Source organism: Heptranchias perlo, chromosome 22 (genome assembly GCF_035084215.1).
Source record: "Heptranchias perlo isolate sHepPer1 chromosome 22, sHepPer1.hap1, whole genome shotgun sequence".
Taxonomy (NCBI): Eukaryota; Metazoa; Chordata; class Chondrichthyes; order Hexanchiformes; family Hexanchidae; genus Heptranchias; species Heptranchias perlo.
Genome location: NC_090346.1, coordinates 20861941 through 20877724, shown reverse-complemented (window position 1 = coordinate 20877724; position 15784 = coordinate 20861941). Strand labels below are relative to the sequence as shown.

Here is a 15784-nt window from a genome sequence, read left to right as displayed (position 1 = left end):
ATTGCACAATAATATGTATGTAAACAATGGTGTTAAACAATGCATTCCAGTATAATTAACTCATGTCCTAATTGCAGATTTTTTTTATTGCAGGGCTAATTATAAAATCTACTTATAGTGAATTAAATACAAACCTCCTCAATTGAGGAAGCCAGCGTACCCAAGGCAATGAAGTTACATAAGCTTTATGTGGATATGCTTTTGGTAGGACTTCAAATTTTTACTTTTAAGAAAACTCAATGATTGCAGTTGCATAGTAACATAATGATGCATTCCAATGTGAAAGATTTTAAGGTCATTCACCTCAGTAGCTAGTGCATTTCTTCCCTTTAAGAAACATCTACTTGAACTGTCACTGGAAGGATCTTCAATTTTCTCCAATACTTTCAGAAGCTTCTTTTGTTGACTATAAAATACACAGGTAATAGAAACACAATTATAAGTAGAGTAGGAAACTCCACGACTGAAGCAAAGCTCAATAATAATTACTAGAGTATTAAAAGATTTGATGCACAAGGAAATGCAAATATATTAGAAATTGTATTTAAACAAATATAAAAAATTACTAATTGTCTCCTTATAGTGTTGCTTCTATAAAATAAAGTGAAACGTGTAGTTTCTGGTCAGCTTAGTTATTTTTAACAGACTATTTCTGTAAAATATAATACGGTCTATTACTATGTTCACTTTTGTTTGACATCTTGCGGAAAAAGACCACAGATAAATACTTTAAATGCAGTCACGACAGTGCCAATATTTTCAATGAAACAATTGATCATGTTTTATACTGAAAGGTGTCTTCACCAACAGGAAGAAAAAAATGATTATGTCATGGCCTCCAGTATGGCATCTTGCTTCTATCCCATGTAGGCTCTGAGTAGTTTGTATGGAACTTATTTTGGAGGTGCAATTTTTTTTTTTAAAAAAAGGCTTAAAAAGTTAAAATCTGTATATAACATGCTCCACAAGCACTATATTCTTATACATGGATAGTTTTACATTTCACCCCCTGCCAAACTTTTACAGCTCTTTTACAAAATCACATGAAAAGGAACAAAGTTAGATTTGCAAACTGCTTTGAAAGATAGCCCCTGTGGCCAAAAAAAAGTTTCATTTATTTGGAATTCTCAAAATTTGTGTCATTTATAATAGCAACCAGGCACTTTCCCCATCAGCCACTTAATTCCCACCTACTGATGACATCTTAAAATGCTTTTCCATTGTTCTGAAATATTCCACAGTAGCATTAAACAAATTCAAGCTACTGAGGCCATAAAAATCATCTTACTAAATATTGCTGCTACAAATATTAATAGACCCAAATTTATTAGATTTATGAACCTGCCACTCACACTGATCAGAGCAAATTAAGTCACTTACCGAGTGTATTTATTTTGTTAAAACTTGATTTTTTTTTTTAAAGAGTTTATGTGGTAGATTTTCTGATCGGCTGCATCAGTTGTGAGGATCAAAAAGTTTTTCCAGCCAGCTGCACTTCATGTGCTAGTGCATGTTTCATGCTACAGCCTCATTAATACCACAGAACACATGCAAGAATATTTAAATTAATACCTGGTGCAATTTCTTGGTGCTCTTAGACTGTTGTAATGTTTCCAATTCTTTTAGTGCAGTTTCTCAGATATTTTTAAATTTAAAATTTTTAAGAAATTAATATGCACATATTTTTGGAATCATTTTTGAGGAGACAATTGTTTACTCATTATGGTAAGTTTATTCATAAAATGTTCCAAAAAACAGTATTATTGTTCACAAAATGATCAGAAAGTGGACAGCAAGTGAAGCATTTACAGGATTCCAGCAGAACAGAAATAGATGAAAAAGCCGGCACAAGAAAGAGTTCTTCCAATATCAACTTTTACAGGACATCGCGGAGCTAGAACACATCTGGGTGCAAATTGCAGACTCCCATGGTGGATGGCAAGTGGCGGTAAAACTAATGACAGAGGCTGGTTTGGATAAGCCCCAAATTGGTTAAGCCCCAAATTGGTTGACATGATACAAGATGTAAGAATGCATGCTAGAGAAATTAGCAGGCAACAGAGACATTACTGGAACCATTGGCCCAGAATTTTCTGGAGCACGGCAGCATCTCGCAGTGAACAGTTGGATATTTGTCCTCACCCTTCAGCTCCAATTAATTTTCCACCGCAAATTGCTGGAAGTGCAAGTTGATAAATGGATCAACGGGGGCATCTGGGATCCGGGACCAATAGTCTATCTTGTTAACGAATGAAATTTAAGTAAGGATAGAGAAAGAAACAGAGCCAATGGCGGAAAGGAAATAGGGTGAATTAGAGTCAAAATAGATACTGTAAGAGAAATAAAGAAAGAAAGATTGGATTAAGAGAGAAAGAGAGACAAAGGAAAAGCAAGGCAAAAATTAAATTTTTACAAAAATCTCTAGGAACAATTTACTACCTGCAGGAGTGAGACTCCACAGTTTCAACTGTTCCCCTTCTGGGCCTCTGAGGTCGATTAGCATTGCAGAAATATAAATCTCAGTTGTCGAATGGCGGGAAAGAGCGAGGCCAGAGCGGGGATATAAACAGCACGGAGAAAGCGAGAGACCAGTTAAAGATAGTATCAAATTGAAAGAAAAAGCATACAATTCCATTATAATAATGGAGAATGAGGAAATGGCAGATGAATTGAACAGATATTTTGCGTCTGTCTTCACTGTAGAGGATACAAATAACATGCCAGAAATAATTGTGAATCAAGAGGTGAAAGGGAGGGAGGAACTTAAAACATTTACAATCACCAGGGAAAGGGTTCTGAAAAAAATATTAGAACTAAAAGCTGACAAGTCCCCAGGTCCTGAAGGACTTCATCCTAGGGTCTTAAAAGAAGTGGCTGCAGAGATAGTAGATGCATTGTGGGAGAGAATAGAACTAGGGGCCACAGTTTAAAAATAAGGGATCTCCCATTTAAGACGGAGATGAGGAGAAATTTTTCCCTCCGAGGGTCGTGAGTCTGTGGAACTCCCTTCCCCAGAGAGCGGTGGAGGCAGGGTCATTGAATATTTTCAAGGCTGAGTTAGATAGATTCCTGATTAACAAGTGAGTCAATGGTTTTAATAGGTAGACCGGAAAGTAGGGTTGAGGTCACAATCAGGTCAGCCATGATCTTATCAAATGGCAAAGCAGGCTCGAGGGGCCGAATGGCCTACTCCTGCTCTTAATTCATATGTTTGTATGTTCGTCATTAAAAGGATCCTTACGTCGTGAAATACTAGCCCCAACTTGCTGCGGCGAGTTTAATTTATATTTACGGCGCAAATCCAGCAATTTCTTGAAAGCCACAGGGAGGGTGATGGCGAGCTTTGCTTTTCGCGAGGCTAACGGCAAAGCGACGCAAATCGTCCAGCAATTTGTGGCGATTCACAACTCACGGCGTATCACTGCCTTGTCGTAAATTGCTGGATGTTTTTACACACTAATAACCGTTTGTGTTGTGAACTCGTTGTTATTTTGCCAGCAAATTCTGTCCCATTATGGAGCCAATTGCAGATCTGTATTATCTGCTGCAAGGACACCTGCAGCCAACTTGTATCATAGGGATAGCTCTACTGGTGATACCCAATGTTGTTTCCTTCCTCAACTGTTTTCCCCCCCCACCATCTCCAAGTGTACTATACTGCTGTCCTCTAGGGATGGTGCCAGAGTACCAAATAGGCAACCCTCTTCACATCCACCTCATGCAGCAGGACCTCCATTTGCGAATCATCAAACAGGTGTATCAAGTGTTCTGTCACTCCATCATTTGCCCACAAGTTCCTACATTTTTGTTTTGTTAACTGTTTTCCACCCCCCAACCAGATGTCATATTGGTGCCATCCATTTATTTTTGACATACTCTGTTTCCTGCTTCCACATTTATTTTGCCAGCTACTGAAATCTTGTACCCCAAACAACCTTTGGAAAGACTGAAATATACAAAGGAAACATTTATGACCTTTCTAAACGGCTAACTTTTTTGGCCACACTTTCTTAATTTCTCCATGCTAAGCCCAATAGAGCTCGTCATATGAGGGCCAAGCTGAGAAAATGCTGGGACACTGACAAGCACTGCACTAGAGTGGATTCTTCACTGGTTCCTGTGACGCCGAGGGGAATCAACATTAATCTTTATTTACATATTTCATTAAATTGCACGCTTTTTTAAAAAAACTGGAGCATGCATTGATATCAGTGTGCATATTGAATAATGCTGAATACTTTTTGGGTTCAATGAACATGCACACAAAACATTTTCAAAATGCTGTATACCAGGATATTTGGTTGGGGAAATTAAGTTCCCATTTTAACCATTTAAAAATAGCAACAAATTAACTTTTACATTTAGCAGAGTGCGATTTTATACCTAGTGAAGAGTACTGATATCACCAATAATAAGGTATAGAATATACTTATGTGGAGTACAGTGAGCTTAAAACTATTACAAAGCTTTTTTAAAAAAGCAGTAATTTGAAAGAAACTTTTAGGTGGCCATCTTGTAAAATGCATTGTATATTGTATTATGCACCGTATAACCCTGATTGAAGGATACTTCTACACAAAGTAGATTAAATATAAATTAAGGAAATAGTGAGACTGAAATGGAATCATAGGGAGTAGGTATTTAGATACTATGAAAATTATCCTGTATTTAAACATTTTCTTTTTGCGCAATTTCTCCTGCAAAACACTGCAGTTTATACACTGATAAGATATTTTACGTAGTTCAACATCCTATTGGCTTTGTTGATTGCTGCTCTGAATTGGTTGGACATGTTTACTGTCAAGTCAACTAAGACTCCCAAGACTCATTCAGCATCATCCTTAGGTACTTCATCACCATTCATGGAGTACGTATGTTGTCTAATTTTTCTTCCTATGTGCAGCATTTTACATTTGTCTGCATTAAATTTCATTCGCTATAGTTCTGCCCACTTATATACCTTGTCCAACTGATATATGTTAATGACCAGGACTTGGGTATAGGGGGATCATTTCAAAGTTTTCAGATGACAAGGCTTGGAAATATAATAAAGAGTGAGGAGGATAGTACAGACTTCAGCAGGACATAGACAGATTGGTTGCATTGAGTTACATTGATTCTACAGCACAGAAACAGGCTATTTGGCCCAACTGATCTATGCCAGCATTTATGCTCCACATGAGCCTCCTCCCGACTTCATCTACCTCTATCAGCATACCCTTCTATTCCTTTCTCCTTCGTGTGCTTATCTAGCTTCCCTTTAAATGCATCAATGCTATTCGCCTCAACTAGTCCTTGTGGTAGCGCGTTCCACATTCTTATCACTCTTTACCTAAAGAAGTTTCTCCTGAATTTCTGGTGAAACGGGTCAACATGGCAGATTAAATTTAATGCAGAGAAGTGTGAAGTGATGCATTTTGGAAGGAAAAATAAGGAGAGACAATATAAATTAAATGATACAATTTTAAAGGGGGTGCAGGAACAGGGAGACCAGGGGATTCACACACACAAATCTTTGAAGTTGGCAGGCTATGTTGATGAAGTTTTTTTAAAAAAATGGGATCATCGGCTTTATAAATAGAGGCATAGAAAACAAAAGCAAGGAAGTTGTGCTAAGCCTTTTTAAATCACTGGTTAGGTCTCAGCTGGAGTTGTGTCCAATTCTGGGCACCACACTTTAGGGAGGATGTCAATGCCTTAGAGAAGGTGCAGAGGAGATTTACCAGAATGGTGCCAGGGATGAGGGACTTCAGTTATGTTGAAAAACTAGAGAAGCTGGGATTGTTCTCCTTAGGGGAGAGAAAGTTAAGGAGAGATTTAATAGAGGTGATCAAAATTATTAGCAGTTTTGATACAGTAGATACAGCAAAACTGTTTCTACTGGCAGGAGGGTCAGTAACCAGAGGACACAGATTTAAGATAATTGGCAGAAAAGCCATTGGGACAGAGAAGGAGAATTGTTTTTTTACGTAGCAAGTTGTTATGATCTGGAATGCACTGCCTGAAAGGGTGGTGGAAGTAGATTCAATAGCAACTTTCAAAAGGGAATTGGATATCTATTTGAAAAGGAGAAATTTGCAGGGCTATGGGGAAAGAGCAGGGGAGTGGGATTAACTAGATAGAATCATAGAAGTTACAACATGGAAACAGGCCCTTCGGCCCAACATGTCCATGTCGCCCAGTTTATACCACTAAGCTAGTCCCAATTGCCTGCACTTGGCCCATATCCCTCTATACCCATCTTACCCATGTAACTGTCCAAATGCTTTTTAAAAGACAAAATTGTACCCACCTCCACTACTGCCTCTGGCAGCTCGTTCCAGACACTCACCACCCTTTGAGTGAAAAAAATTGCCCCTCTGGACCCTTTTGTATCTCTCCCCTCTCACCTTAAATCTATGTCCCCTCGTTATAGACTCCCCTACCTTTGGGAAAAGATTTTGACTATCGACCTTATCTTTGTCCCTCATTATTTTATAGACTTCTATAAGATCACCCCTTAACCTCCTACTCTCCAGGGAAAAAAGTCCCAGTCTATCGAACCTCTCCCTGTAAGTCAAACCATCAAGTCCCGGCAGCATCCTAGTAAATCTTTTCTGCACTCTTTCTAGTTTAATAATATCCTTTCTATAATAGGGTGACCAGAACTGTACACAGTATTCCAAGTGTGGCCTTACTAATGTCTTGTACAACTTCAATAAGACATCCGAACTCCTGTATTCAATGTTCTGACCAATGAAACCAAGCATGCCGAATGCCTTCTTCACCACCCTATCCACCTGTGACTCCACTTTTAAGGATCTATGAACCTGTACTCCTAGATCTCTTTGTTCTATAACTCTCCCCAACGCCCTACCATTAACGGAGTAGGTCCTGGCCCGATTCGATCTACCAAAATGCATCACCTCACATTTATCTAAATTAAACTCCATCTGCCATTCATCGGCCCACTGGCCCAATTTATCAAGATCCCGTTGCAATCCTAGATAACCTTCTTCACTGTCCACAATGCCACCAATCTTGGTGTCATCTGCAAACTTACTAACCATGCCTCCTAAATTCTCATCCAAATCATTAATATAAATAACAAATAACAGCGGACCCAGCACCGATCCCTGAGGCACACCGCTGGACACAGGCCTCCAGTTTGAAAAACAACCCTCTACTACCTCACCTTGGATCCCGTGAGATTTAACCTTATGTAACAACCTACCTTGTCAAAGGCTTTGCTGAAGTCCATGTAGACCACATCTACTGCACAGCCCTCATCTATCTTCTTGGTTACCCCTTCAAAAAACTCAATCAAATTCGTGAGACATGATTTTCCTCTCACAAAACCATGCTGACTGTTCCTAATCAGTCCCTGCCTCTCCAAAATGCCTGTAGATCCTGTCCCTCAGAATACCCTCTAACAACTTACCCACTACAGAGGTCAGGCTCACCGGTCTGTAGTTCCCAGGCTTTTCCCTGCCGCCCTTCTTAAACAAAGGCACAACATTTGCTACCCTCCAATCTTCAGGCACCTCACCTGTAGCTGTTGATGATTCAAATATCTCTGCTAGGGGACCCGCAATTTCCTCCCTAACCTCCCATAACGTCCTGGGATACATTTCATCAGGTCCCGGAGATTTATCTACCTTGATGCGCGTTAAGACTTCCAGCACCTCCCTCTCTGTAATATGTACACTCCTCAAGACATCACTATTTATTTCCCCAAGTTCCCTAACATCCATGCCTTTCTCAACCGTAAATACCGATGTGAAGTATTCATTCAGGATCTCACCCATCACTTGTGGTTCCGCACATAGATGACCTTGTTGATCCTTAAGAGGCCCTACTCTCTCCCTAGTTACTCTTTTGCCCTTTATGTATTTGTAGAAGCTCTTTGGATTCTCCTTTGCCTTATCTGCCAAAGCAATCTCATGTCCCCTTTTTGCCCTCCTGATTTCTCTCTTAACTCTACTCCGGCAATCTCTATACTCTTCAAGGGATCCACTTGATCCCAGCATGTCATATGCCTCCTTCTTCTTTTGACTTGGGCCTCAATCTCCCGAGTCATCCAAGGTTCCCTACTTCTACCAGCCTTGCCCTTCACTTTATAAGGAATGTGCTTACCCTGAACCCTGGTTAACACACTTTTGAAAGCCTCCCACTTACCAGACGTCCCTTTGCCTGCCAACAGACTCTCCCAATCAACTTCTGAAAGTTCCTGTCTAATACCATCAAAATTGGCCTTTCCCCAATTTAGAATTTTAACTTTTGGGCCAGACCTATCATTCTCCATAGCTATCTTAAAACTAATGGAATTATGATCACTGGTCCCAAAGTGATCCCTCACTAACACTTCTGTCACCTGCCCTTCCTTATTTCCCAAGAGGAGGTCAAGTTTTGCCCCCTCTCTAGTCGGGCCATCCACATACTGAATGAGAAATTCCTCCTGAATACACTCAACAAATTTCTCTCCATCCAAGCCCCTAATGCTATGGCTGTCCCAGTCAATGTTGGGAAAGTTAAAGTCCCCTACTATTACCATCCTATTTTTCTTGCAGCTGTCTGTAATCTCCTTACATATTTGCTCCTCAATTTCCCGTTGACTATTTGGGGGTCTGTAGTACAATCCTATCAACGTGATCTCTCCCTTCTTATTTTTCAGTTCTCCCCATATCGACTCAGTGGGCGAACCCTCGGATATATCCCCTCTCACTACTGCCGTGATGTTCTCCCTAATCAAGAACGCAACTCCCCCTCCTCTCTTACCTCCTGCTCTATCTTTCCTATAGCATCTGTACCCTGGAACATTGAGCTGCCAGTCCTGCCCCTCCCTTAGCCATGTTTCAGTAATAGCTATAACATCCCAGTCCCATGTACCCATCCATGCCCTGAGTTCATCTGCCTTGCCCATCAGACTTCTTGCATTGAAATAAATGCAGTTTAATCTAGACTTCCCTTGGTCTTTGCCCTGCTTTCTCAGACTATCTGTCCTATCATGTTCTGTACACTCTCCCTTACTGCCTTTTGTTTCTGTCACCACTTTACTTCCCACTGACTTCCTGCATCGGTTCCCATCCCCCTGCCACATTAGTTTAAACTCTCCCCAACAGCACTAGCAAACACTCCCCCTGGGACATTGGTTCCAGTCCTGCCCAGATGCAGACCGTCCAATTTGTACTGGTCCCACCTCCCCCAGAACCGGTTCCAATGGCCCAGGAATTTGAATCCCTCCCTCTTGCACCATCTCTCAAGCCACGTATTCATCCCAGCTATCCTGTCATTCCTACTCTGACTAGCCCGTGGCACTGGTAGCAATCCTGAGATTACTACCTTTGAGGTCCTACTTTTTAGTTTAACTCCTAACTCCCTAAATTCAGCTTGTAGGACCTCATCCTGTTTTTTACCTATATCGTTGGTGCCTATATGCACCACAACAACTGGCTGTTCACCCTCCCCCTCCAGAATGTCCTGCAGCCACTCCGAGACATCCCTGACCCTTGCACCAGGGAGGCAACATACCATCCTGGAGTCTCGGTTGCGTCCGCAGAAACGCCTGTCTATTCCCCTTACAATCGAGTCCCCTATCACTATAGCTCGGCCACTCTTTTTCCTGCCCTCCTGTGCAGCAGAGCCAGCCATGGTGCCATGAACCTGGCCACTGCCACCTTCCCCTGGTGAACCATCTCTCCCAACAGTATCCAAAACAGTATACCTGTTTTGGAGGGAGATGACCACAGGGGACCCCTGCAATGCCTTCCTACTCTTCCTCTGTCTGTTGGTCACCCATTCACTATCTCCCTCAGTAATTTTTATCTGTGGTGTGACCAACTCACTGAACGTGCTATCCACGACTTTCTCAGCATCGCGGATGCTCCAAAGTGAGTCCATCCGCAGCTCCAGAGCTGTCAAGCGGTCAAACAGTAGCTGCAGCTGGACACACTTCCCGCAGGTGAAGGAATCAGGGACACAGGAAGGATCCCTGAATTCCCACATCCCACAAGAGGAACATGACACGGCCCTGGGATCTCCTGCCATGACTTAACCCTTAAGTTAGCTTAACAACAACTACAATGTCAAGAGAAAAAAAAAGAAAAACTACTTACCACTCCCTTTCAAGAGTTTACTCCTTTAAATTATTGTTAATTTAGAGAATGTTAACTACACTGGAGACCTTGATTCACTAAAAAAAAACACTACTTTCTATAAGACCTGCAGACCTTACCTTTCTTTTTACTTTAGTTGCTGTATAAAAGTAGAAATACTCACCTGAACCTACTCACCAATCAGGTGCCTCCCCTGTGTCGCGTCCCTTTCTGATTCCTGACGTCACTTCGAACTCCGTCGCAGCTCCCTCTGATCCACTCCTCTCAGCTGTTCTCAGCGCTCTGAAATCCCGCCTTTTTATGGGACGTTCCCTCTGCTCCGCTCCTCTCAGCTGTTCTCAGCGCTCTGAAATCCCGCCTTTTTATGGGACGTTCCCTCTGCTCCGCTCCTCTCAGATAGCTCTTCAAAGAGCCGGCACAGACATGGTGGGCTGAATGGCCTCCTTCTGTGCTGCATAATTCTATGAACTAATTCTGTAATTTCTAAGCTGTCTCTTCCACTTGCATTCAGTTTCTGAATCCAGGTCATTGATGTAAATTAGAAACAGAAGTGGTCACTGAGGTATGAGGCACTCTACTCAGTATCTAACCTCATTCTGCTTACTCTGACACAATTTCTCTAACTCATTGTTCCTACTTTTCAACCAGACTTTTTTTTAAAATCTGCTCCCAAGATTTACCCTGAATCCCCACAGCTTTGAGTTTAATAGCCTTTCTCATCAAACTTTGTCAAAAGCTTTTCGGAAGTTGACGTACATCATTTCATAGGGTTTAACACAGGTCACTTGAGTTGTCACTTCCTCAAAGAAGTTGAGGAGGTTGGTGAGGCAGGATTGTTCCATTTTGAATCCATACTGATTTCTGTTAACTAGGTTACTGTTGTACAGATGATCTTCAAGTTTCTTCAATAATCAATTCCATTATTATACATGGAAAGGAAGACTAAAGGGTCAGCAGATGCAGTGTCTGTTTTGAATATGCGCAGCATATTAGCCTGTTGCTAATCAGCTAGTATTCCCCAGAGTCCAATAACTTCCTAATTATGATTTTCAGTGGTTCACAAATCTGTTCCTAGTCTCTTTCAGAACTCTAGCATAAAAATCATGTATCCCCAGAGATTTATTTCTTTTGAGCTCAATTAGTCTATCTAGGACTTCCATCTCTTTTATAACAAAGTCATGGATTTTACTTGGGATACATTTGGAAAGGGCATGTTGCTCATGACTTCCCTTGTTAATACTTGGAAGAAGTAGTCATTCACAATATTCATTATTTTGTACTTATTCTCAGTTTCAAGTCCATTTTATGGTTTCTCACCTCTTCTCTGATTGCCCTCTTGCTGTTGTAGTACTGAACATTTGTCACTGTTTTTGCTTAGCTTCAGCTGCTATGCTTTTTTCAGGCATCTCTGTTCACCTTATTAACAAGTTTCTGCAATTTCCTGTATTCATTCCAGCGACCCCCTTCTCCTTTCTCCCTACAGGATTTACCCCTTTATCTCACTTTTAATTTTTCTTCAAATAATTTTGAAAAACCTTTTAGCAGAAACTGATAGAAGCTAAAGAAAAAATATTTCTCAGTACAGCTGACTGTACAGTACAGATGCATCCTGGGAAATTAGGTACATTGTACATGCTCATGGGCAAACATATCAACTCTAAGCCTAGGCTTTTGGAAGAGATTGAGATCTTCAAGTAAAAAGGAAGGAATGGTTAAACCCATGTTTTGGACATTAGGCACTTCAGCTACTGAGGAAAAAGGTGATGAAAAAAATTTTTAAAAGCATTTTGAGAGATTTGTGCAAACCCAATGGCCAGATTGCACTGTGATGAATTTACATATGCATCTTCCACTATAAATGTGGATACAGGAATTTATAATGCAAAAAGCTGATATAAAAAAGGGTGACAAAAATGTGATGGCTGGAAGCCAAATAGCACAAATAGGATATGCAAATTGACCAAATATAGCTAGATTATAGACAGGTACTTAATGAACCCGTGAGATTACCTTGGTTCCAAAAGGCTGATTCGTTCAACAGCTTTATTGATCATATTCTGCCTTACTGATACAGATGAACACTGCAGTGTGCCATTCATTGCCGGTTCTGAAGGTAAAAGCTAAATAGTGAAACAGCAGAATAACTGAAACATTAGTTTTCAACAAAAGAACTTCTCAATAAAATAATGTAGTCCAAATCATCCAAAATCCAACATTTTTGTTGTACTTTCTTTAAAATTACTTTTGATAATTCTTGTCCTAATGAATGCGAGTTGGTTGGGAATAGGATGCTTTTCCAGGAAACTGAACTGAACACTTTCAGGGCTATTGCAATGTACACCTTCCTATAAATTGCTTCAACCAAGTTTCAGAATAGGAAATCCTATTGCAACAATAATATTTTCATTTCTTATGAAGCTCTGCACTTAGAGCATAAAAATTATCCTAAGGCATATCAGACATTCAAATGCAAATAGACTTTAGCACTCTATGGGAAATCTGTACAGGACATCCCTAATCCAATTATGAAATAGAATTAGTAGGAAATCTGGAACCCACACAACGAGATGGTATCGCTTCCTTCCTCTGAAGGATGGCTGATTTGGTTCAGCCGAACTTCATTCCCAATTGTGATAAACTTCTTCACATTAAATGTAAATTGTAATGTGCACAACCTTGGTAGCTCGTGAGCAGGAAAGGCTTAAAGAATTTCTGCCAGGCTGCCAAGAAACTTTTCTTTAACATGTGCTTCAAAACTTATTACAATTCATTTTTTTCTTGTCATTGCATACCGTTTGCCAACATATGGGTGTTTTTGTTATTGATTTCTGCTTTTCTATGTTCTTCAGTACATCTGCGTTTTCCTTCTGCATTGCTTGAAAGACACTTGAAGCAGATAATTCAGTATCCTTCACCTGGCATATAGTCCTTCTTGCAGCAGAAAGTATCCTCTCTTGATGACATTCTTGCACTAAAAAGATGAATAGGATTTGTTACTAATTACTAACTACACTGAAACTAAATGTTTGAAAATAGATATGCTCAAAGTCAATAAACAAATTTAGTTATAGAGTTATAGCAAAGAAATTTATATTGTCAGAATGCAAGATCTCAAATTCAAAAGTATGGGCTGTCATGGTGGCTTGTAGAGCAACTGCATTTTGATTTACACTAAATAATATGTTAGAAAAGGGGAAGAGGAGGGGAAAGGGAAAGAGGAGTGGGATAGTAGAGTGTGGAATGATCACTAGAGGCCGGTTTTGGGATTTCTATTTAGAGATTAGAAATACTGGAAATATTAAGCTAAGCTGAAGGTAAAATCAAAAGAATTAATTCATCTCCTCTTGGAATGTTATTTAGAACTGCATTAGTAGATATAGTTATAATAAAAGTGGCTTATGTCTTGTTCTGTAAAGACAACTTCCATCATAGAATCATAGCAAGGTTACTGCACGGAAGGAGGCCATTCGGCCCATCGAGTCCATGTCGGCTCGATGCAAGCGCAATTCAGCTAGTCCCACTCCCCCCGCCCTATCCGTGTCGCCCTCCAAATATTTTCCTTTCAAGTACTTATCCAGTTCCCTTTTGAAAGCCGCGATTGAAGCTGCCTCCACCACCCACCGCCCGCCGCACTCCACCCACCCCCCCCCCCCCCAACCGACAGGGCAGTCCGGGTCCTAACCACTCCCTGTGTAAAAAAGTTTTTCCTCATGTCACAAATTGAGAGCAGGAGTAGGCCATTCGGCCCCTCAAGCCTGCTCTGCCATTTAATAAGATCATGGCTGATCTGATTGTGACCTCAACCCTACTTTCCCATCTACCTACTATAACCTTTTGACTCCCTTGTTAATCAAGAATCTATCTGACTCAGCCTTAAAAATATTCAATGACCCTGCCTCCACCTTTCTCTGGGGAAGGGTGTTCCACAGACTCACGACCCTCAGAGAAAAAATTTCTCCTCATCTCCATCTTAAATGGGAGACCCCTTATTTTTAAACTGTGGCCCCTAGTTCTGGTCTCTCCCACAAGAGGAAACATCCCCTCAGCATCTACCCCTTCTAGTCCCCTCAGGATCTTGTATGTTTCAATAAGATCACCTCTCATTCTTCTAAACTCCAGTGTATACAGGCCCAACTTGTCCAACCTTTCCTCATAAGATAACCCCCTCATCCCAGGAATCAGTCGAGTGAACCTTCTCTGAACCGCCTCAAAAGCAATTATGTCCTTTCTTAAATAAGGAGACCAAGACTGCACACAGTATTCTAGATGTGGTCTCACCAATACCCTGTACAACTATAGCAAAACATCTCTACTTTTATATTCCATTCCCTTTGCAATAAACAACAACATTCCATTTGCCTTCCTAATCACTTGCTGTACGTGCATACTAACTTTTTGTGATTCATGTACCAGGACAAACTATGTCAAACCTACTGGAGTTTTTTTGAGGATGTAACTGGTAGGATAGATAAGGGAGAACCAGTGGATGTGGTTTATTTGGATTTTCAGAAGGCGTTTGATAAAGTCCCACATAAGACATTAGTATGCAAAATTAAAGCATATGGGATTGGGGGTAATATACTGACATGGATTGAAAATTGTTTAACAGACAGGAAACAGAGAGTAGGAATAAATGGGTCTTTTTCCAGGTGGCAGGCAGTGGCTAGTGGGGTACCGCAGGGATCAGTGCTTGGGCCCCAGCTATTCACAATATATATCAATGATTTGGATGAGGGAACCAAATGTAATATTTCCAAGTTTGCTGATGACACAAAACTAGGTGGGATTGTGAGTTGTGAGGAGGATGCAAAGAGGATTCAAAGCGATTTGGACAAGTTGAGTGAGTGGGAAAATACATGGCAGATGCAGTATAATGTGGATAAATGTGAAGTTATCCACTTCGGAAGGAAAAACAGAAAGGCAGAGTATTATTTAAATGGTGATAGATTAGGGAATGTTGATGTACAAAGGGACCTGGGTGTTCTTGTACACCAGTCACTGAAAGCAAACATGCAGGTGCAACAAGCAGTTAGGAAGGCAAATGGTATGTTGGCCTTCATTGCGAGAGGATTTGAGTACAGGAGCAAGGATGTCTTACTACAGTTATACAGGGTCTTGGTGAGACCACACCTGGAGTATTGTGTGCAGTTTTGGTCTCCTTACTTATGAAAGGATACACTTGCCATGGAGGGAATGCAGCAAAGGTTCACCAGACTGATTCCTGGGATGGCAGGATCGTCGGATGTGGAGAGATTGGGTCAACTCGGCCTGTATTCACTCGAGCTTAGAAGAATGAGAGGTGATCTCATTGAAACATATAAAATTCTGACAGGTTCAGACAGATTGGATGCAAGGAGGATGTTTCCCCTGGCTGGGGGGTCCAGAACGAGGGTCAGAGTCTCAGGATACAGGGTAGGACATTTAGGACTGAGATGAGGAGAAAATTCTTCACTCAGAGGGTGGTGAACCTGTGGAATTCTCTACCACAGAAGGCTGTGGAAGCCAAGTCACTGAATATAATCATGAAGGAGCTAGATAGATTTCTAGATACAAAAGGCATCAAGGGGTATAGGGAGAGAGTGGGAATATGGTATTGTGATAGAGCATCAGCCATGATCATATTGAATGGCAGAGCAGGCTTGAAGGGCCGAATGGCCTACTCCTGCTCTTATTTTCTATGTTTCTAGGAC

General features: G+C 40.9%; 1 protein-coding gene across 3 annotated transcripts in view; it reads right to left on the bottom strand.

Annotated features, from left to right (window-relative positions):
• Nucleotides 1-15784, bottom strand: part of LOC137340580 (katanin-interacting protein) — a 205922-nt gene that overhangs the window by 105320 nt on the left and 84818 nt on the right. For all 3 annotated transcript variants that reach the window (XM_068003118.1, XM_068003119.1, XM_068003120.1), the window contains exons 10-12: nucleotides 12887-13065; nucleotides 12105-12214; nucleotides 304-406 (exon numbers count right to left, since the gene is read on the bottom strand). In XM_068003118.1, the coding sequence (XP_067859219.1) occupies nucleotides 304-406; nucleotides 12105-12214; nucleotides 12887-13065 (392 nt within the window). The remainder of the gene's footprint in view (nucleotides 1-303; nucleotides 407-12104; nucleotides 12215-12886; nucleotides 13066-15784) is intronic.